Below are 21,965 nucleotides of genomic sequence, written 5' to 3'. Positions count from 1 at the left end.
GAAAAGAGACAGAGAGAGCCACAAGTCATGGAGGAAGGAAGACAATAAAAAAATTGGACTCTGGAAAACTGATAGACATAAGTGACCCAGAAGACTTAAAACTACATCAACATCCACTTCCCAACCAACACTGCAGAACCCTTCAAAGTTGTAGGAATCCCCAGAGCAGCAAGTATCTCTGGAATTAGGACGAGATAAATGAGGTAGAGCCTGCTAAAATATGGAGGGCCAAGATGAAAGAGTTCTGAAAAGAGTGGATTCCTAGACGCCCCCCCCCCACCCCCGCTCCATACCTTCTGGGTGACTGCCCTCTCCAACTGTAGCCTGTCTACTCTCCCAAAAGGATTGAAAGAGGAGGTCTGCCTACCCATGTCTTCAGCAGCGCCTCATGTTGCCTGATTATTTGTGGTAGTTACATTCTATAAAGTCTCTGTGAGCACTGAATGGGCAAATACAGACTTACTACTTCTAGGGGAAATACAGTGTCAAGGTCCTGTGAGCCTCTGGTCACCCTATTTTTATCAACCTATCAACCTATTTAAAGACACCTTGTATAAATATATATTGTTGATTCAGTAACCATGAACACACATAGCCAGCAATGCTGTAACTCATGCCTGGATGAAGCTTATCTAACAGACATAGTTTCTCCATAAGGCACATCACAGACTTCCTGTACTCAGAAACACTAGAGTACATTTCAACACTGTGTTTGGGGGTCATTTTGTACAGCAAAATCACCAAGAAAAATCGCAAAAATATGAAAAATGTGGCACAGACTGTGAAAAGGACACTTGTTTACAGGATGAGAGCTGAAACAAGAAGGCAGGGCATCACTTTGTTCTAATTTTGCTGGGAACATGCATGTCGGGTGACTCACCTTTTTTTCTTTTAAATATTTGTATTTGAGAGAGCACTGGCAGAGGAGGGGCAGAGAGAGAAAGAGAGAGAAAGAGAGAGAAAGAGAGAGAAAGAGAAAGAGAGAGGGTGGGTGGGTGACACAGGATCCGAAGCAGGCTCTGCATGGACAGTAGATAGCCAGAAGCAGGGCTTGAACCCACAAACCACAAGATCATGACCTGAGCAAAAGCTGGGCACTTAACCTTAGACTGAGCCACCCAGGTGCCCTGTGACTCAACTTTTTAACTGCTATGTGCAAGTCTGCAAATGACCATGAAAGCACCACAATATTGTTTCTAGGTTTTCAAATTTTAGCAAGTAGGCAAATTTGCAAATAGGGACTCGATTAATCAAGGTTGATGACATATGTGTGCATATATGGCGATTAACCTAGTGATTACTTTCATGAATAGTGATGCTGAAAGCAGAGAATACTCCAAATCCCCTTCCTCTACTGGCTCATAGAACTCTGCCTACCAGACTCACTCTCAAGGCAGAATGAAAACTTCCCTGAGAATATAACCATTCCATGACAAAATACTTAAAGATACCAACACTGGAAAGATACCCAAAGAGCTCACTCAGACTACAATAAAGCTCAAAATTATCAAATGTCACTTATCTATTCAGAATTTCCAGTGCCTCCTTTCTCTATTCTTAATGAGCCGACAAGAATTTCCAAAGATCTGAAGAAAAACTCTAGCATGTAAGCCCAAAACAAATAAAAAAGCAATCTAAATAAAAACTAAAACTCTTAGAAATTAAAAGTCTTCTAGGAAAAATGAAAAACTCAACAAAGTCTGGAAGATACACTTAGGGAAATCTTTCAGAAAGTAGAGTAAAACGGCACAGAGATGGGAGAGAAACATAAGCAATTTGAGTACCTCTGGTCCAGCAGGTCCTACTCCAAATAACAATTCAAGAGAAAAAAAGGAGAAAACACAGGGAAGAAAATAAAAAACTTGAACGATTTCCAGAAGTGAAAGGACATGAGCCTCCATTGAAAAGACACCACACAACAGATGAAAATAGATCTGTAACATCGTGAAACTTCAGAATGCTAGAGACAGAATTCTACGGAGATGAAAGAAAATAACAACATACAAAATATTAGGAATCAGAATGGCTTCAGATTCCCATATAGTAAATTTATAAAATGGGGGGAAAATCCTCTAAACTTCAGAGGGAAAATAATCTACAACCTATAATTTCATACCCAGCCGAGCTATTTATCAAATATGAGAGTTGAGTGTATTTTTCAACATGCAGGGTTTCAAGAAGTTGACTTCCCACATACCCTGTCTCAAGAATTACTGGAGGATGTGCTCCACAATGTGAGTAAAACACACAGCAAATAGGCAATTCAACACAAGAGGGAAAGTAACTCCCAAGATAACAACTGGAAAAACTAGAAGGCAACCAGTCCATATCTGAAGGCGTGTAATGAAAAACTGCCAGGTTGAAGGCTGCTGTGAGCAAGATATTCATTGCCTTTTAATGGGAGGACAGTATGTCCTAGTGTATCTGGCTCCCATTCTGTTCTATACTTGGCTTATTTGACCATGTCCCATTGGAGTGCCTGTTCTTCCCTTCCCAGTCTGACATCTACATGAGCTGAGGACACCCATTTCACCCCACAGGAAGGTTCTGCATTGATCTTCAGATCATGGTGACCTTAGAAGCAGAAAATATAAAATGAGCATTCAGCCACTAAGCATATTTATGCAGGAGATCCAAGATGTTTCAACTGAGGGGACTTGTGTTCCCTAGGATTCACTCATCATCTGGCTCAATGACATCTCCACCTAGGGCTCTTGTAAATTCTAGACGTGGAACTCAGGCTCAGAGACCATTCAGCTCAAGCATGCCTTCATCAACTGGTAGTAACTACTACCCTCATAAAGCCAGATTAGTGTTTCAAAACTACACTACACAAGACATTGTATTTAGGAATACCATACAGGTGATGATTAATATAATCTAGACAGTACTTAAGAGTTCCTGAGGGGAAAGAGTGGAATGAAATTGAGGATGGAACCACAGGTAGCTATGTTCTATTTCTTAAAAAAAAAAAAAAAAAAAAGAAAGGCCGTTAGAATTTTTACCTTATCCTGATTCTTCATTGTAACAACCAAGGTGGATAAAACATACTAATCAATGTGCAAGAAAAAGCGACATAAATGTCCTGATAATAGTAAAGTTACAAGCTGGCTGGAGCTGTCTGTCCTTTACCTGAGATGATTTGATGACATCGCAATGGAGGTATGGATACAATGGGCCACACAACAATATACACAAGTGGTAATAGCTCTTGATACTTAAACTTGTAAATCAACAGTTTTGAAGTATCTGAAAGTGACTTTATAACAAGTAAAAAGTAAGCTCATACAAAATAGGGGCTTCCAGTACAGCAGGCAAATTCTTCATGAATTTGCCCTCTACCTGGGATGCCTCAGGCCTTTTTTCTCCTAGCTAACCTGGAGGCTTAGGTCCTAGCGTTCCTTCCAAGTTTAAGCAGTGGTGAAATGTCTTCCCTATCCATTCATTTATATACTCCTTAGTGAACATTTATCAAATGCCACAAGTTGTTTTAGACCATGCAGATAAAGCAGCAAAAATTCCCTGCCATAGTGAGAGAACGAAAAACAAGATGCCAACACATGCTATGGAGACCATAAAGCAGGGAAGGAGGGTAAAAAATGCGGGGAAGGGATGTTGCTATTTTTAAATACGGTCAGGTGAAAGCTTATAGTTGGAGGTGACAACTGAAAACCAACCTTAAGTAAGCTTTATTTGAGGTAAGCCCTTCAAGGGGAACAGCAAGTACCAAGATCCCCATTTCAAGTGGTACTTACGTGACTTCGTGTGGTCAGATTCTGCTGCACACCCTGCCTCCACAGATAATGTGGTCTCTGAAGGCAAAAGCCCCCTTATCGCTCTGGACTCAACATTCACAAGGACCTTCTGTTAAGTTCCCAACCATTGTTTATAAATAACTCAAATAATAAATACTCCAAAATTTTACACAATAACCCAAAATATGTAAATTTTGCTCTCTAGAATAGAAAGATGATCTTTACATTTGGAGGATAACCAGCCTAAGTCACAGTAATACGTCAGCAAGATTCATGGCTTGTAGTCACCTTTCCTTGACTGCAAACTATAACATGTGCTGATTTAAATGTGTTGAATCAAGTGAAGTGACATGAGAAACTCCTAAGGTGGGGCACCTGGGTGGCTCAGTGGGTTAAGTATCTGACTCTTGGTTTCAACTCAGGTCATGATCTCACAGTTGAGTTCAAGCCCCGCATCAGGCTCTTCACTGGCAGCGGAGAGTCTGCTGGGATGCATTCTCTGTCTCCCTCTCTCTCTGCCCCTCCCCTGCTCTTGTTCTCTATCCCTCTCAAACTTAAAAAAAAAAAAAAAAAAAGAAAAGAAAAAAAGAAAAAAATATATATATAGTAAAAAAAGAGGCTCCTTAGGAATCTGAATAATATCAAGTCAAAATAATATTCTAAGTCTAAGATTCTTGATGGTTTGCTGGTTTTAATACCTTCAACTGAGATAGCTACCAAAATAAATGGTCAATCTTGTCAGGATTTAATACATTCACAGAGTTATTAACATAAACCATCACTTGACCTTGTGCTTCTGCAGACTGACACTTAAACATACACTCCCCAGTCAGAGTCTATTTCTATAAAGACAAGCTCTTCTGCTGAGTATCAGTGCTGGTTGAGTACCTAATGCTACTGGTTTTCACAGCTCTTAAAAATCCTTGAGTACCCAGATTTACAATTTAAAACAAACAGAACAAAATAACACCCACCAAGTTGGGAAACGTTGTAATCAAATGAATTATAGAAAAGCCTTTCTAATAATTTAGTTACCAAACACAGCTCACCGGCTAAAAATGCTTCTGTCTCAGCCATTCTGTTCCCAACTCAGACCAACAGCGTCCACGGATTTTTTTTTTCCCCCAGAACAGTCCAGATAACACATTAGTCATGGACACAGGAACAAGGGTCACTAACAACTCATCTGTTGCAAGGAAGTCACAGTTTACCAAATAATTAACAATTGTGATGGTGTCACTGCTTGAGCCTTGAAGAAGTTTTACAGGGGAAAAAACCGAAAACAAAACAAAACAAAAACCTCACCAAGAAAACAAGGAAAGTTTTCAACTATGTCTTTTAATCAAATATGAACGATTCCAAGCATTAAATAATGTTTGAAAGACAAACTTTCTAGTTTAAACTGAAGTAAATATTTCTGATTTTGAGCCAGGTACTTACTGAAGCCAAGGAAGTTTTCTTGATTATTTCTTCTTCTGCTTCCTGTCTTCACTGTTCCTAAATTCCAAAAGTCAGTCATCCAGTAATTGAGTCCCAACAACCTTAATATTCAGTTTTACCATCCTTTTGAAATAGGCCTTTGCATACAGCAGGGGAAACTTAGTTTCTTACCAGTGGAATCTTCTCAGGAAAACTCTTACCACTTAGCATTTCAAAATGGGGTTTATTGGGGTCACTTTTCTACATACAGCAAATTAAACCACTTAACTCCTGAAAAGGAGTGGAGAGGTTTCAAAGAAATATTTGAGAACATCTGCAAAAGACAGCTGGGACAATCATACAAATAAATGAAGAATACACCAATTCCATTTACATTATGAAGATGTTTTCCTTCAACTCATCCAAACATTTCACATTTGTGACATCATTTATTTCAGAGCATATTCTACGTTTATAATATTTTTTAAATGTTACAATATTTACAAGACAGATGGCACAGAAAACTTGGTAGTATAAATACTTGCTAGTAAAAATGGCAGATTACATAGTTTTGTCTCTTTGAAGATCCTTGTACGTTACTGAACATAACAAAGAACCCCAATGGGGAAGGCACCTTTTCCTAAATGTTCTACTGTCATAGCTTGAGACCCTCAACATTATTCTTCAAGTTCAACAACTCCTTTTCCTGCCTTCTTTTCTCCAGTTTGAAGGCTAATTTGTTAGCTTTCTTCTCCACTCTCCGTTCCTGTATAAGAATACATTAGTGTTATTCAAATCTTCAAACAAACGCAGACTAATTTTACAAAAGAAAATCTCTATGACCACTGCCCCCATAAGCTCTTTGTAAATCTTCCATTTGAGAAAAGTACTTCACCTTGCGTTCCTCTTTTATAGCTTGCTTTCTCGTTCTTTTATCTTCTTTGCTTTCGTTTTTAGATCGAGGTTGGGTTGACACCTTTGGCAGATCACTGCCATTAATCATCTGCATTCTTTCAACTTGCTTTGCTGTGAGTCCTTTCTTAGGTAAGACATTGAGAGGTATTCCTGTTTTAGAAGATATTTGGATTTGTTTGGGCTGAAATAAAAACAAAAATCATACTAAGGTCATTTCCCATTCCTATTAAAAAAGAGCTCACACACACACACAGCTCACTAATGACATATCATGTGTTGCTCTTCCCAATAGTGTTTCCAGCCACAAAAGGATACAGCTACTGTGAAAAAATGATTCGTCCACTGTTTTCTGCATTGCATACTTCAAGTAGCTCAGGACACCAAGACTTACCTTTGGTTGATACTTGATAATTTGCGGATGGTTATATAAATTGGAGTATGTACCTTTAAAAAAAAACAAATAAACACGTATCGATACGAACACTTTCAATTCAGAAAACATTACTGAGTTCCTACTATCTTCCCAACTTTGATCTTTTCATACTTTAATGAAGTCTCTGTTATTATAGCATGGGGGCCAAAATGGCAGAGTCTCTCTTATTACAGATGTTTTGAAATTTTTTGCAACTTAGTAACAGGAATATTATTTTTCTAAATCATTTTCACAGAAAACATACTTTTTCAAAATACTGATGTATTTAATACTTTAAAATCACTACCATACCTTTATCAGTAAAAAGGACACCAAAATACTTACTACAAATAGATTCACAATCCCACTTCTCTTTAGCTTCTTCGAGAACTACAGTAACAATCTCTTCCTCCTCAGACCCATCCAGTTCATTCATTAGCAGGTCCTGATCCTCAAAGGGTTCCAGAGTATTCAGTTTTACACAACTTTTGATTGAGTTTTTGAAAAAGGCAGCAAAAGAGGGAAAAACAAAACACCACCCATTATTATACTGTATGTTACTAAAACTGGTATGGATGTTTGACGAGCTATGGGAACAAGAGTATTTCAAAATTGTGTGTGTGTGTGTGTGTACCTTTATTTTGAAAGACAGAGTGAGAGCGGGGAAGGGGCAGAGAGAGGGGGAGATAGGCTCTGAAGCAGGCTCCAGGCTCTGAGCTGTCAACAGAGAGCTCTACGTGGGGCTCGAACACACAAACTGTGAGATCATGACCTGAGCCGAAGTTGGACGTCCAACCGACTGAGCCACCCAGGCGCCCCAGAAACAATGGCATTTCAAAAAAATCCCAGCTCTCCCCAGCCCCAACGTTCATTCCACTGAGAGAAAAGAGATCTCTGCAAGGTTACAATAAACAAGATGGCAGCTTTCCTAAAACATGGTCTTCTTAAAGCCTCAAAAAGTTATTACCCAATCTGTCTCTCCAAAGTGATCAAACAATTCACTCAATATATGTAGCCCTTGTTCCACTGTAGGATCTGCAAGTGATAGTGATCACGGAAAAGGAGACCCTTCCAGCAGACATAAACACTTCATTAGTTTCTCGCAGAAAAATCACCTCAATATGGATGTTGATTTGCCAAATATTTGGCCATAAAGTTATACTAATATGGCTGGAGAGACAAATTCTTATTTTTCTATGAGCCATAAAAATCAACTTCTCAGAATGCCTGGCATTTCAGAAAGATGAGAAGAGCATATATAATCAGAAGTCAGAATTCTTCAACCAAGGAGGCTAAAAGCACCACCTTATTCTCCAAGTGGAATGTGATCTTGCACCTCCCCACTCTAACCCTCAAGCCCTTCAATTGTTGACTCTCAGGTCAGAGCCATAAAGAAAGTGGTTCTCAGTATGTTCCCACCCAAAGTCACAGTCAGCTTCTGAACCTCAATATCAAAATGTGAGTCAACACTGAAGGAAACAAAACATTTTCTCAATATAGATTCTGACTGGGTGATTTTCTAGATTCAGATGTTGAACTAAAAACTTTATTTGAAAATGAAAAAAAGAAAAGTCACCCTGCCTGTCATGCCTCCGAGCTCCATACCAACTTCAGGTATGAAGTCTCCTCGTTCATTAACACTTTGTTTCTCTCAATAAAATAATCCTATCAATAAAGCTCTCAGAATGTTCTTTTGACATGGGCAGTGTTCCCCGTAACCAAGATGCTCCTTTCATTCTTGTATCCTCTCAACTATGGACTTAGAACTCTGGTCCTCTGGTACCCAATATCTAATCATCACCCTTCCTTCTATAAAAAATAGAAATAAAGACAGAAAGAATCCTTACCTACTCACTCTCTAGAGAAATTCAGCTTTACTGAATCCAATAGATTTCCTCAATTTGAAAATAATGTTTTCAGAAATCTAAAGACCATCTCTCTCAAGGATCTGACCCTTGCAAAACAATTATACTTTGGTTTTCATCTTTTATCTCTGCTATGGTTTTTAAAAACTTTTTGGAACTAAGAGCTAGAAAATACTACTTTGTCTTGAGCTGAGTCTACCCTCCATTTGAGACAATAAACACTATTTTAATGATGGATGGAAATCCATTAAGACCGTAAGAAAACATGCAGAAAAATGAAAGTGAAAAAAAAGTAAGTGAACAAGGAAGAGGCACGTACTTCTCTGCCTTCTCTTTATAGTAGTCATTCAAGACTTCCTCTAAGCGATTGCTGTCTACTTGAATGGAACCTTCCAATTCAGCATTATCCAGAGCTCCAATTTCATCATCGTCATACTGCTCATAAAACTTGTATATAAAGAGAAAAGATACCATGAAAAAAAATGTTTTAAAACTACAGCACTTAAAATGTTACTTTTTTAAAGTTTTTTTAAAGGTAATCTCTACATCCAAGGTGGGACCTGAACTCGCAACCCTGAGATCATGAGTCGCAGGCTCCACCAACTCAGTCAGCTAAGCGCCCTGGTTTTTACATTAATTTCCTTTCTACACAATTACTTAAGCACCACCATGAGATCACAAGCACCATTACAATGGTATGTGGAAGACATTCTACCCAGTACTTTAAGACTTACACTTAGATGGAAAATAGGCTGCCATTTAATGAAAGTGAAAGATGATCACTCTGTCCAGCTTAGAGAACAATGCTAGGTAGAAATCTTTACTTCAGATTCTACAGATGCTTTCAAATTCAGTGATTATGCAGACTTTAAGGGGGCTTAGTTACAAATTTCATTCTTGTTTAGATGTTTACTGTATTATTCAAACTCTGTTAAGAGTAAATGGGATGATGTGAATCCTGAAGAGTGAGGTTATTTGTAGTAACAGTTCACCTACTGGTACTTAGTGAAAAGGTAGCAAAGTTAGAACCTTTAAGATTCACTCTAAAGGAAACCAACCATCCACCCATTCATCATTTGCTGAACAGTCTGAATTCCTACCATATGCCAGATACCACATTAGACTTGGGGCTATATCAGTGAACAAACATACACAAAAAAACAGAAAAGTAATGGAATTTTGTTTATGCTCAGGCCAATGCTTGAGGAAAACAGCATAATCTTGGGGATTGGAGTCAGACTCTCATTATCAAAATATCAAACCTCTCTAAGGAAAGTCAGGAAGTTCTATCAGCTGTCTCAGATCTATATGCATTCTTTCCAGAATTAAAACTAGGATGGTTTTGTGATCTGTTTTAATAAGACAGGCGATTTCTAATGTTGAAAGTTTGGCTTTGAGTTCCGATGTCATAAGAAATTTACCAGGAACCAGTATCAAAAGGTTCCTTATCTGGGAACCTTACCTTCTCAAATCTCTCATCATGAAGAGTCAGCTGTTCATTTCTTCTCATGACTGAGGATGTTATAGAATACTCAGTAAAGCGACTTTTAGTTTCCTCTTCCCAGAACAAATGATTTTCTACAGCCCCAGGAGGTTTTCCAGGGACAGACATGGCCTCATCTGATGAGCCCGCAGAGCCATAGTTATCGTCATCTCTACCTCTTTCCTTCTCATCATCCACATCTTCCCACTCACTGTCATCTTCAGCCTCAGATTTCCTAAAGTCAGAGTCATAAATTAACTGTCAAAACAACTTGAGAAACAACAGAACCAAATGACTTTACACAAGTAAAATTTGAGGGTATTTCAGGGAGGATTCCTGTTTAAGGCAGGAACAGCTGTGCTGCCTGACCTGTCTGGTATGGCTGGAAAAGTAATGAACCAGCAATCAGGCAACTTGGACTTTAGCCCCACCTATCGTCAATTTGTAAAGACCTCAAGTCTCACATTTTCTGCTCTAAAATACAAAAGCCTCACACTAAATGTTCTCAAAGGTCTCTTGCAGTTTTAACATTCTATAGATACCATCCTACAGAAGAACCAACAGTCAGGTCATTCCCAATTTGAAAGAAACAACACGTACTGTATATCCATTCCATCTTCCTCTGTTGGCTTATTGGCCTGAAGAATAAAATCATCTTCAAGCAGATTGTCTGGATTATCAAAGTCAAAATCATCATCAAGAGCCGCAACGATGTCAGGATCAAAATCCAGTCGAGGTCCTAGAAGGAAAACAAAAACTGAGCACTAATTCCCAAGAAAACAGCATTCCTTTCTGTAACATAATCTGAGTACCTATTCTATGCCACATTCTACCTATCAATGTATTGAGGATTAAAAAAATAATTAAAAACCTTAAGCTCAGGGGCACCTGGGTGGCTCATTTGGTTAAGCATCCAACTTCAGCTCAGGTCATGATCTCCCAGTTCGTGTGTTCGAGCCCCGCGTCAGGCTCTGCGCTGGCAGCTCAGAGCCTGAAGCCTGCTTCAGATTCTGTGTCTCCCTCTCTCTCTGCCCCTCCCCCACTCATGCTCTCTGTCTCTCAAAAATAAATGAACATTGAAAAAAATTTTTTAAAAATTAAAAATTAAAAAAACTTTCAGTCTAGTGTGGAACAGACATAGAGAGGGTTGAATGGGAGGAGATGGGGAAACAATACCTCTGGTTTCAGTACTCAAATCATAAAACCTCTTGCATTACAGACTATATTAAACTTCATCTACTTATAAAATTCACAGCATACACCTGCAGTTAGAATCAGGTTTTAAATTCACCTGTAAGAAGTAACTCAAATTTGGACATCTGGGTGGCTAGTGGGTTAAATGTCTAACTGGATTTCAGCTCAGGTGGTGATCTCACAGTTTGTGGGTTGGAGTCCCACATTGGGCTATGCGCTGACAGTATGGAGCCTTCTTTGGATTCTCTGTCTCTGTCTTTCTGTCCCTCCCTGGCGTGTGTGTGCTTGCTCTCTCTCAAGATAAATAAGCTTAAAAAAAAGTAACTCTAAGTATGTGTGGCCTGTTAAACTTCTGGCCTAGGAGAGTTTAATAAATCCTGTTTCTTCAGCTATGGTCTTCTGTGTGTAAAAATAGTCTATGAAAAACCTCAAGTTCAAACTTGTAAACTGACATGGCTTCCATTCCAACCCCCCCTCATAACATGGCCCCTGCTGGACTCTCCAGCCTCATTTCATACTAATTCTTGCCTCATTCTAGGCATGCTAAAATATGGTTTCCTGTATTCATGTTCTCTCAATTTTGCACATGCAGCTTCCTGTTTAGAATATCCTCTCCTTCCCACCCCCCTCCTCATCCACCTGCCTAACTTCTACTTAAGAAATAACAGACACCATTTTCTCCAGGACAACTTGCCCACTATTACCTAAACCATTTATTCACTTGCACAATTAACTGTAATTTCTTTATTATCCATCTTTCCCAACTCATAATAAATTCCCTGAAGTCAGATATTATGCTTTATTCTGGTTTAAGCCCAGAGCCCATCATATAGTGGTAACTCAAAAATCTGTGGAATGAACGAATGAATGCTACAAGGCAAATATTACTCAAGACAATTCAACAGAAAATACCAAACATCACTTGTTTGTTCTAAAATACAATGTTGGTAGTAAAAATAAATAAAACAACTTTTCAGTGTATCTGCAACAGATGGTAAAATGGACTTCCATAAAATACACTCTTGGGAGAAATTCTGAAAGCAGATTTAGTCTATCATAAGTATGTTTGGGGGGGTTGTTTTGTTGTTTTTGAGAGAGAGGGAGAGTGCATGAGCAGGGGGGAGAGGGAGGGAGAATGAATCTCAGGCAGGTTCCATGCTCAATCCCACAACCCTGGGATCATGACCTTAGTCGAAATCAAGAGTCGAATGCTCACCCAACTAAGCCACCCAAGCGCCCCCAAGTCTATATACATGTTAAGGCTAACCGAATGTCATCGTTTCCACTGCAAGAGGCTAGGTCCAGGTTAAAATTCCCCTACTGGATCTCCAAAAACAGTTTTCTTACTTTCCTCTCCAAAAAGGAACTTCAAAGACTAAGAATTTGATGGCAATGAAAGAAAAGTATCCTGTTCACTCATCCTTTCCTAATGACCGCTAATCTGAATTTACACACATCTCAAATTGTTTCATCACTTTATCAGAGACAGAAAAACTATCATTACTATGCTTTGTTTGTAAAACACAGATCAAATCACTTGAGAAGTTCAAGAAATCAAGCACACCTGAAACAGGAGCGGCTTTATTCAACAATCCAACATCTTCCTCAAACTCTGATGCAAATACTGATGAAGGCAACTGAATTCCCGTGGTCTTGAAAGAGAAATTACACAATGGTTAGATTCAGAAATACTTCTGAACTGGGTTGAAGTGTCCTCCCCCCACCCCAAATTCTTGTCCACCCAATAGCTCAGAATGTGACCTCATTTGGAAATAGGATCCTTGCAGATGTAATTAGTTAAGATGAGGTGACAGTAGATTATGGTGGGCCCTAATTCATCAAGACTGGTGTGTCCCTGTAAGAAGGCCATGTGATGACACGAAGCCACAGGGGAGAATGCCATGTGAAGATTCAAGTGGGTCTACAAAAGCCAAGGAACACCAAGGATTGCTGGTAACCACCAAGAGCGAGGAGATAGGTATGGGACAGTGTTCTTGCCCTGGGCCCCCACAATGCAAGCAATGCTGCCGAAAGGTTACTTTTGGACTTCTGACTTCCAGAGCTGTGACAGATTACATTTCTGTTGTTTTAAGCCACCCAGTGGTAATGTGTGGTAATTTGCTATGGCAGTCCCAGGAAAATACAACTATATCCTGCATTCTCTCTCACTTATGCTCCAGTTAAATAACTTAAACATGTATATTCCATCAGCTGAAGCAACAAGCAGCTTCAAAGCAATACTTCAAAGTGTTCTCCAGTATTATTCCATTTAATGCTCATGAGATATCAGCATGTTTTAGTCAACAAAAGCTAAGAAAGATCAAATGCCATGCCTGCCTCAAAGTGCTCAAGTGAAGTTCTGGGATTCAAATCCAGATTTTGCAATGCCACTGTCCTCGTCTCAAAATTTAATCTTTTCCCTCTTAAACTGAGATAACATGCCAATTTCTGGTTAATAGCAGAGCATTTCCCTGAACTGGGTATCTTAAATCCTGGGATGGTCATAAATCATCTCTCCATCCCTAGAACCCTTTGAACTCTCTTGTATAAAGTGATTTCACATCAGTCTTTCAGGCACCATCTTGCTCATGGCTAACCAAGATGTAGATTACTACCACCACTGCTTAGCTAGTCCACACCTAATCCAACCTTCACATCACTTCCAGATTAACACTCCTGTAATATTTTATAAGGTGACCTTCTCAAACTTGTAATGGGTTTTGATTTTTCACTCCTAATTTTCAGGGTCTGTAAAATCCAGGCCTATTCTACGTATCCAAATTATTGTTACTCAGTACCTCTGGTAAGATGGCCGCCATGTAACTCAGGTCCAGTTCCTCACATCATGGGATAATTCAAAGTAATTTATGGAGCACACATGTCACACACTGATCCAACTACTACCTATGCTCCTTCTAACTGGAATGTTTCCTTCCTCTCTTCAATACGACCCACCCTTTAGTGTCCAGCTCAGTTTCTCCCTCCTCCATGAAGGCCTTCTTGATCACTTTCCCAGAACTTTCCTTTGGGTGAAATCTCTTTCATTCTTCATACCACACAAATACCTCCACTTACGCTGGCACATATAACTGACTGGTCCTTATGCTCTGTTTGATCTTTTTTCAATCAAATAGTTACCAATGTGAGGGTCACATGTTATCTGTCTCATGTACCTCATCACCCACCATATCCTCAGTCTAGTAGCAGGCAGATAGCTGAGATGTTGGTTCTCGCTGGCTCATGGAGCATGTGAAACTGGAAACCTCTGAGGAGCATGAGTAAAAGCTATGGAGTAGTGCACACCAAGCAAACTTAGCTTCCAAAAGGCGCTTCTTGGTGGCATACAGTACAGGAAAAGATCTGGTCTCTGCTACAGAGTTCTTTTTTTAAAGAAAAAACAGCTTTACTGAGATAGGATTAACATATGATACAATTCAGCCACTTAAAGTGCACAATTTAATGACTTTTGATAAATCACTTTTTAAAAATTATAAAATATGTATGTAGTTTTGTTTTGTTTGTAAGATATTCTGATTATTCTTGGAAGGTGGGATTAAAAAAAAGGATCAGGGGCACCTGGATGGCTGAGTCCGTTAAGCCTCCAACTTCAGCTCAGGTCATGATCTTGCTAGTCTATGAGTTTGAGCCCCACGTCGGGATCTGTGTTGACACCTCAGAGCCTGGATCCTGCTTCAGATTCTTTGTCTCCTTCTCTTTGTGCCCCTCCCCCACTCACACTTTGCCTCTGAAAAATGAATAAACCTTAAAAAGATAAAAGGGAGGATCAGCTTGTGTTTAGTGAATTCACCTTTGGAGGTATTTTTCGAATTTTGAAAAACAGTCAAAGAATCACAATCACAGAGTTTAGGGATTACGTTCTTAAAAAAGAAAGGTGGAGGCACCTAGCTGGCTCAGTCGGTTAAGCGCATGACTCTTGATTTCGGCTCAGGTGATGATCTCAGTTTGTGATACTGAGCCTCTTGTCGGGCTCTGCACTGATATGGCACAGAGCCTGCTTAGGACTGTCTCTCTCTACCCCTCCCTGCTCGTGCTCACTCTCTCTCAAAATAAATAAAAGTAAACATTTAAAAAAACGTGTATGTTTTTATTGGTTGCAGTAGTTGTGAACTCTGCTGAGTTTGCCCAGCTGCTTTCCACCACAGCAGGACCTCCTTTCCTTCATGTGACAATCGAGCTGCTCACACAGGACTACTTCTGTACTGCTTCATTTCCTGTTTCTAGGGTTTATTCAATATTTCTGGTTTACTCAACTTTGGCAGTTTGTTACAAAATACTTTAAAATCAAAAAAGCACAAAGGACTCATCCATATTTTTGCATCATGCTACAGAAAACAGATGGCATTTTTGTTTTTAAATAGAATTCACTCACCTTTGTAAATATCACTGAAGCGTCCATTTAAGAGCATTATTCTCTTACAAAGCCAATTAGACAGTGATTACTTTTACCCAAAATTAACTGAGGATTAAAACTTAATCTTTCAAAAGCTAATCTTTTTTAACTTTTTAACAATTTATTCATTTTTGAGAGACAGAGACAGAGCATGAGTGGGGGAGGGGCAGAGAGACACAGGATCAGAAGCAGGCTCTGGGCTCTGCAGCTGTCAACACAGAGGCCGACGTGGGGCTGAGATGCGTGAACCGTGAGATCATGACCTAAGCCAAAGCCCAACAGAGCCATCCAGGTGCCCCTTAAAAAGCTAATCTTTTAAAAGCCAATACAATTCAGCCAGAAAAATGTAAGAACTTTATTAAGACTTTTCTCCCTAAAATAAAGTTGAAGCAAGGGGCACCTGGGTAGCTCGGTCAGTTAAGCATCCAACTTTAGCTCTGGTCATGATCTCATAGTTCATGGATCTGAGCCCTTCATTGGGTTCTGTGCTGACAGCTCAGAGCCTGGAGCCTGCTTTGGATTCTGTGTCTCCCTCTCACTCTGTCTCCCAAAAATAAAGAAACGTTAAAAAAAAAAAAAAAAAAAAGATAAAGTTGAAGCACTACCAGACCCTCTTCCCTCCCTCACTGGGTCATGGAAGGAGGTGAGCCAATAAGATACCTACCCTACTCCTGATAGTAATATCACCTTGGGAAAGAAGCAGTACAGAAGCTGGTTCTGTTAGGACAGAGATGTGGGAGTGGGCTGTGGGACACAGCCCAGTGGGAGTGGGACAGGGCTGTGGAGTGGACTATGCAGCCTTACAAGAGAGCTACAACTAGGGAGTGAACGAGAGCAGCTGCAGTTATTACCTTCCTTTGGGATGATACCCTGAAATGCAACCCCTTTGACTCTCCTTAAGCAACAAGCTATAGACTGAAGGAGCTATGATCACACTTCACTGAGGAAAACAATACCTAGACCATGACAGGATTGAAGAATGAGAAGCAGGAGAAATTCGTGCCCTTTCTAACTCTTCTTTTTGTCAACAAACCCAATAAATACATAGCTTTTTTTAAGTGTCAGGTGATATAAAAGTTTCACAGGAAAATTTACTATATACTAATACTAAATAAAAAGATAAAGTCATATGACACGAGTATCCTGAACATAAACAAGGAAACAGAACTTGTTAGTAGTATTAATTTCACAGAAATATGTGCTCTAGCTTATACTTTAAAGAAAAAATTAAAGTACACCGCATTTTTGTTGAGAAGAGTATCAGAAACTTCATTACGATATCTATTGCTTCTATTCTCTTCTGGTCAGCTTACAGCTTTTCACAACTGTTAAAGATCCGAACATTCCACAAAAATTAAGTTCTACCTTAGAAGACAGTTTATGACACTACATAGTTAACGCATGGAATGTCAGCTGCTTTTCCTCTATTGGAAGGTGCTTTCTAACATGACTACATCTATTAATGAAAGGTTCCAACCCTGTCAAAGGCTGCAACTTCCAACCGCTGCCACCAGAGAACAGGAAGCCTACTGTCTCCCATGCGCACACACATACATGATTTCAAGTGAGAGCGTGGCTTATTTTTGTGTTCAGATTGACACCATTTCTCGCCCTAGTTATCTTGATTTATAAATGGTGGTTTCTTCACTCGCTCCCACACGTATTGATAAAAAGCCTTACTGAAATTTCTAAACTTCCTCCTTTTTCGTCTCTTCTGTTGGGTGCACTGAAGGCACTTGTGAGAACCAGCTCTGAGGGTCCAGATGGTTCCTTCAGGTGCTGCAGATAGTCATAGCCATCATCAAAGAACACACCGTACTTCCTCTGTTCTGCTCGCCGTTCTTCGTCATTTATCTAGGATAATAAACAAAATGGAATCAGCACCTCTTCCAAGCACAAGCCACAGGAACCTTCCAGTGAACACAGCTTTCAGAATAGGAGGCAGATGGCACACGAAAGATGTGGCTAATGAGACAAAGAATTCTTGAAAACTCAGGAAAAACAGAGATTCTGAACCCAAGTGCTATATAAAAGTTAAATGGAATGAAAACAATTACTGCTTCTACTAGACATTTCTGTGCAACAATTCAAGCCAAGGTAGAAAAAAAAGAACAAGTGTTGGCGAGAATGTGGGGAAAAAGGAACACTCGTGCACTGTTGGTGGGAATATAAACTGGTGAAGTCACTGTGGAAAAGAGAATGGAGTTCCTCAAAAAATTAATTGGAATATCATATAATCCAGTAATTCCACTACGATTTACTCAAAGAAAATGAAAACACTAATTTGAAAGAAATACATGGACTCCCATGTTGACTGCAGCATTATTTACAACAACCAAGATATGGAAACAACCCAAGTGTCCACTGACAGAGGAACGGATAAAGATGTAGTGTGTATATATATATACACATACACACACAATGGAGTATTACTCTGCCATAAAAACAAAAACCGTTGAGTTCTTGCCACTGCAACACGGACAGACCTAAAGAGTATTATGCTAAACGAAGTAAGTCAGAGAAAGACAAACATATAGGATTTTACTTATGTGTGGAATCTAAAAAAAGAAAAAAAAAAAAAGCAGAAGCAGATCCATAAATACAGAGAACAAAACTGATGACTGCTAAAGGGGAGGGTGGGGGGATGGGCAAATGGGTGAAGGGGAACAGGAGATACAGTCTTCCAGTTATAGAATGAGTTAAGTTGTGGAAATAAAAGGTACGGCATAGGGAATATGGCCAATGGTACTGTAATAGCATTGTTCAGTGACAGATGGTAACTATGCTTGTGATGAGCACAGCTTAACGTACAGACTTGTCAAATCACTATGCTGTACACCTGAAAGTAATGTAACATTGTATGTCTAACTACAGTTCAATTAAAAAAATTCAGCCATTGGGGCGCCTGGGTGGCGCAGTCGGTTAAGCGTCCGACTTCAGCCAGGTCACGATCTTGCGGTCCGTGAGTTCGAGCCCCGCGTCAGGCTCTGGGCTGATGGCTCGGAGCCTGGAGCCTGTTTCCGATTCTGTGTCTCCCTCTCTCTCTGCCCCTCCCCCGTTCATGCTCTGTCTCTCTCTGTCCCAAAAATAAATAAAAACATTGAAAAAAAAAATTAAAAAAAAAAAAAATTCAGCCAGGGCACCGGGGTGGCTCAGTCAGTTAAGCATCTGACTTTGGCTGAGGTCATGATCTCGCAGTTCATGAGTTCCAGCCCAGTGTTGGGCTCTGTGCTGACAGCTCAGAGCCTGGAGCCTGTTTCAGATTCTGTGTCTCCCTCTCTCTCTGCCCCTCCCACACTGGCACTCTGTCTCTCTCTTTCTCAAAGATAAATAAAAAACGTTAAAAACTTTTTAATTTAAAACATTAAAAATTTTTTAATTTAAAAACTTAAAAAAAAAAATTTTTTTTTTTAAATTCAGGCCAAGAAACACACACACACAGAATTTTATCACGTACTTGGAGGGTTAAAAGACCAGAGGGTCCTGAAAAGTAAGTACAATTTCTTGTATTTATATGCAAAAAAAACCCTTCCCAACATACAATACAAGCAGGCTTTACTAAAAAGCTAGATACAGTCAATGTTCTCCAAGACTTCCTATCAAATTTACCAACACTTACACTCTGACAATCAAGTCAACTTTTTAAAGGTTTCCTGGAATTTTTTAAAGCTAATTCATGAGAGAAGTGATGAGGTTATCATCACTCCAAAAGGGAGTCCGTGGTTTTGAAATGACAGGAAAGCAAAGATGTGCCCTAAATAATCATGCAGCACTGTAGCTAGTTTAGTAAATATCCACTGTTACTTTATAACATTTGCTCATTTAAACATCTCAAATAAAGATGCTTTATCCTCTCAATCAAATACCCAAGACGTAAAAATCAGCACATTTACTGAAAATTAAGTCACAGATTTTGTTTCCCAGAAGATCACAGTTGTCTGAGAATAGCAGCGGTTAACAATTTATTTAAAATCTGACAGTCTGCCTGCAAACTTATTGGCTATATAACAGGACCTACTTTCTGTGTGGGCAATAGAACCCTCTGGGGTGCAGTCTCATCCGCCGCTAAAGGATCTCGCTGGCTCCGGTGGACCAGGTGAAAAGATACAGCTTTCTTCTTCTCTATAAAAGGCTTCTTCTTCCTGTGAGGCTTCAAAGCAACGGAATCAGAATGAGCCGTTGAAAAAGAATAAAAAAGACCATAATCCACATAGGCACCTTCAGGAAGTTACATAAAGGGTCAACAGATTTTTAAAACTCACATTTCTGTGGTAAGCAACATCAACAATGTTGGAGAAAATCTGTACTTACCTTCCTTCGATAAACATTTGATGGCACTTTGTGCCCAACCTTGTTATGGGTTCTGGGGATACAGCAATGAGACGGTCACAGTCCCTACTCTTATCAAGCAAACCATAAGTAAAAAAAGATTTCAAGTAAAGAAAATAAAACACAGTAACTTACAAATGACTAACAGTTACTTTAGACTGGGTGCTCAGAGAAGGTCCCCGACAGGTGGAACCAGAATGACAAGGAGGAGCCTGCCACAGAAAATCTGGGGAAGACCATTTCCAGCAAGTTATGCACGGCGCGTACCAACTATTAAGTGAAACCAGGACTGCACAACTACAGTAAGATTCATCATTTCTACACTCTTATTAACCTACCCAACTCTGACTTCCTAAACTGAGAAAGCATCATCCCAGTTGAGTAAGCCACCTTGCTTCGGGCCCAAACTTAGACTCTCCCACAAGTTGCCTATGCCGAGAACACCCGATGAGCAGACAACTGGCATTCCAACGTCTGGAGAAACCAGCCAACTCCCCCTCCCGACTGCAGAAAGCACAGGGTGATACGTTTGTGTGTTTTGCGTTCACAGGCTTTTTCAGGCCCCTTGGAATAAATGGGGAGCCATTCTCTTCTTTCCACTCCCCGGGGAGGCCTGGCCGTGGGAGAAGCACTCTAAACTGCAAAGGATGCCCAGGGTGGTGAGGGTGACCCATACGGGGCACAGGGCCGCCAAGCCGCCTCCCCACACCTTCGGGCCAGCCGTCCCAAACCCTGGCCGTAGTAGCCACTGGCACCAGAGGAAGCCGCCTGGCGTCTGGAAAACCAGAGCGCCCCGTACCCGAGACAACGAGGCTTGCTCACCATGTTGCAGCTGCGCGGCGCTCACTCCAGAGAAGAGTGACGACGGCACGCTGCCAGCCCCGGGAAAATGACTATTACCAAAACGCCAGCAAAGCCCGAATCCCCGCTGCGTCTTTAGGCCTCTCCACACGTGCAACCCCGGAACCCATACAGGAAGTTAAGCGCAGACGGTGGAAATGGGCCAATCGCCGAAGAGCTGAAGCGGTCGCGGCCGGAAGTTACCCATAGCTAGCTCCGTCGCAACGATCGCGAGAAGCTATTGGGAGGTGGAGCTATTTTCTCCCCTGGGGGCGGGGCTTTTCCGGCCAAAATTAAGTAAGCTAGGAAAGGGAGTGTTGGGCGCTTTTGTGGCGGTGAGGCGCGAAAGAGGGGTTGCTGTTTCTAGAGGAACTTGCTTTTGTAGCGCCCTCTACCGAGAATAGAGGCAGGCAACGTATCTAGCATCCCCATTGACCGTTGTATTCCTGGCCTATTCTCACCCATAACACACACGCGCACACACACACACACACAGAAGGAAGGTGGCTACCCTCCCAGGTCACACACACACACACACACACACACAAAAGGAAGGTGGCCACCCGCCGGGTCACCGAGGTTTCAGGTTCCATCTCTGGGCCAGCGCGGAGTTGGTTGCCTTAGCAACGGAGGATCAGGGCCTCGCTATTCTAGGCTGCACCATGCTTAATCAGGTCTTTGTTCAAACATCCGGTACACAAACCCCCGAGATTCTGTTGTAAGTAGAGGCATTTGAACTAAATAAATATGTCTGGAATCTCTGGTGTTTGCATACCTTATCTTATAAGAAGGAAACTAATGTTTATTTTCTTCCAAGTCGTTCCTCAAATGTTTTAACGTGGTTTAAGCAAATAGGCTATAATCACACCTTCTTAGGAAGATTTCAGGCAGGTGCCCGCGCGCGCTTCCAGCTTTTCCTGGGAAAAAGAAAGTGTTAATGCAGTCATCGTCTTATCAGCAAATCTTTCCTCAAATATGTGTTTTCCCTTTCCAATACCTGGCGTCTTTACAATGTCTGAGTTATCTTGGATTGTGTCTCTCTGTCTTCCTATTACTATTACAAATGTTTATGGAATATTGCTCTTTTATTACAATATAAATTATAGAAATAATTTAGATTAGGACCACAGAACTTGCCTTTGAATAATGCTTTGTAACAGATAGAATATCTAACACTTGTATGTGCCAGATGTTTGATATAGTTAAGCTCCATGTGCTGTTTTCATCTGTTTTATTTACTACTGTGCCTGTCTCTTCTCAGGGCCTAGAATAGTGCCTGGCACATATACTCAATAAATAATCTGTTTAAATGAATTAATATGCTGGCACTTTGCCTCAACTG

General features: G+C 40.4%; 2 protein-coding genes across 6 annotated transcripts in view; both read right to left on the bottom strand.

Moving 5' to 3' along the window:
- ZC2HC1B (zinc finger C2HC-type containing 1B) overlaps nt 1–5,256 on the bottom strand; it is a 41,253-nt gene extending 35,997 nt beyond the window's left edge. For 2 of the 5 annotated variants that reach the window (XM_003986619.5, XM_019831345.2), the window contains exon 1: nt 4,805–5,256. In XM_003986619.5, coding sequence (XP_003986668.1) covers nt 4,805–4,832 — 28 coding nt within the window. In that variant the 5' untranslated portion in view covers nt 4,833–5,256. Of the gene's footprint in view, nt 1–293; nt 975–3,005; nt 4,294–4,804 lie in introns of those variants that run through there. The other 3 variants (XM_045058155.1, XM_045058153.1, XM_023254462.2) reach the window with 3 other exon arrangements.
- Nucleotides 5,257–5,398: 142 nt separating this feature from the next.
- On the bottom strand, nt 5,399–20,771 carry LTV1 (LTV1 ribosome biogenesis factor). Its single transcript, XM_006932075.5, has 11 exons — nt 20,606–20,771; nt 19,473–19,604; nt 17,135–17,308; nt 12,608–12,695; nt 10,450–10,588; nt 9,829–10,084; nt 8,686–8,813; nt 6,847–6,986; nt 6,481–6,533; nt 6,070–6,270; nt 5,399–5,940 (listed from the first exon to the last, which is right to left on the bottom strand). Exons 1-11 carry the CDS (start codon nt 20,606–20,608, stop codon nt 5,830–5,832), a joined length of 1,425 nt encoding a protein of 474 aa, XP_006932137.1. The 5' UTR covers nt 20,609–20,771; the 3' UTR covers nt 5,399–5,829.
- Nucleotides 20,772–21,965: the final 1,194 nt, after the last annotated feature.

The sequence above is a fragment of the Felis catus genome, chromosome B2, assembly GCF_018350175.1.
Source record: "Felis catus isolate Fca126 chromosome B2, F.catus_Fca126_mat1.0, whole genome shotgun sequence".
Classification (NCBI taxonomy): Eukaryota; Metazoa; Chordata; class Mammalia; order Carnivora; family Felidae; genus Felis; species Felis catus.
This window is presented reverse-complemented; position numbering and strand designations above follow the sequence as displayed.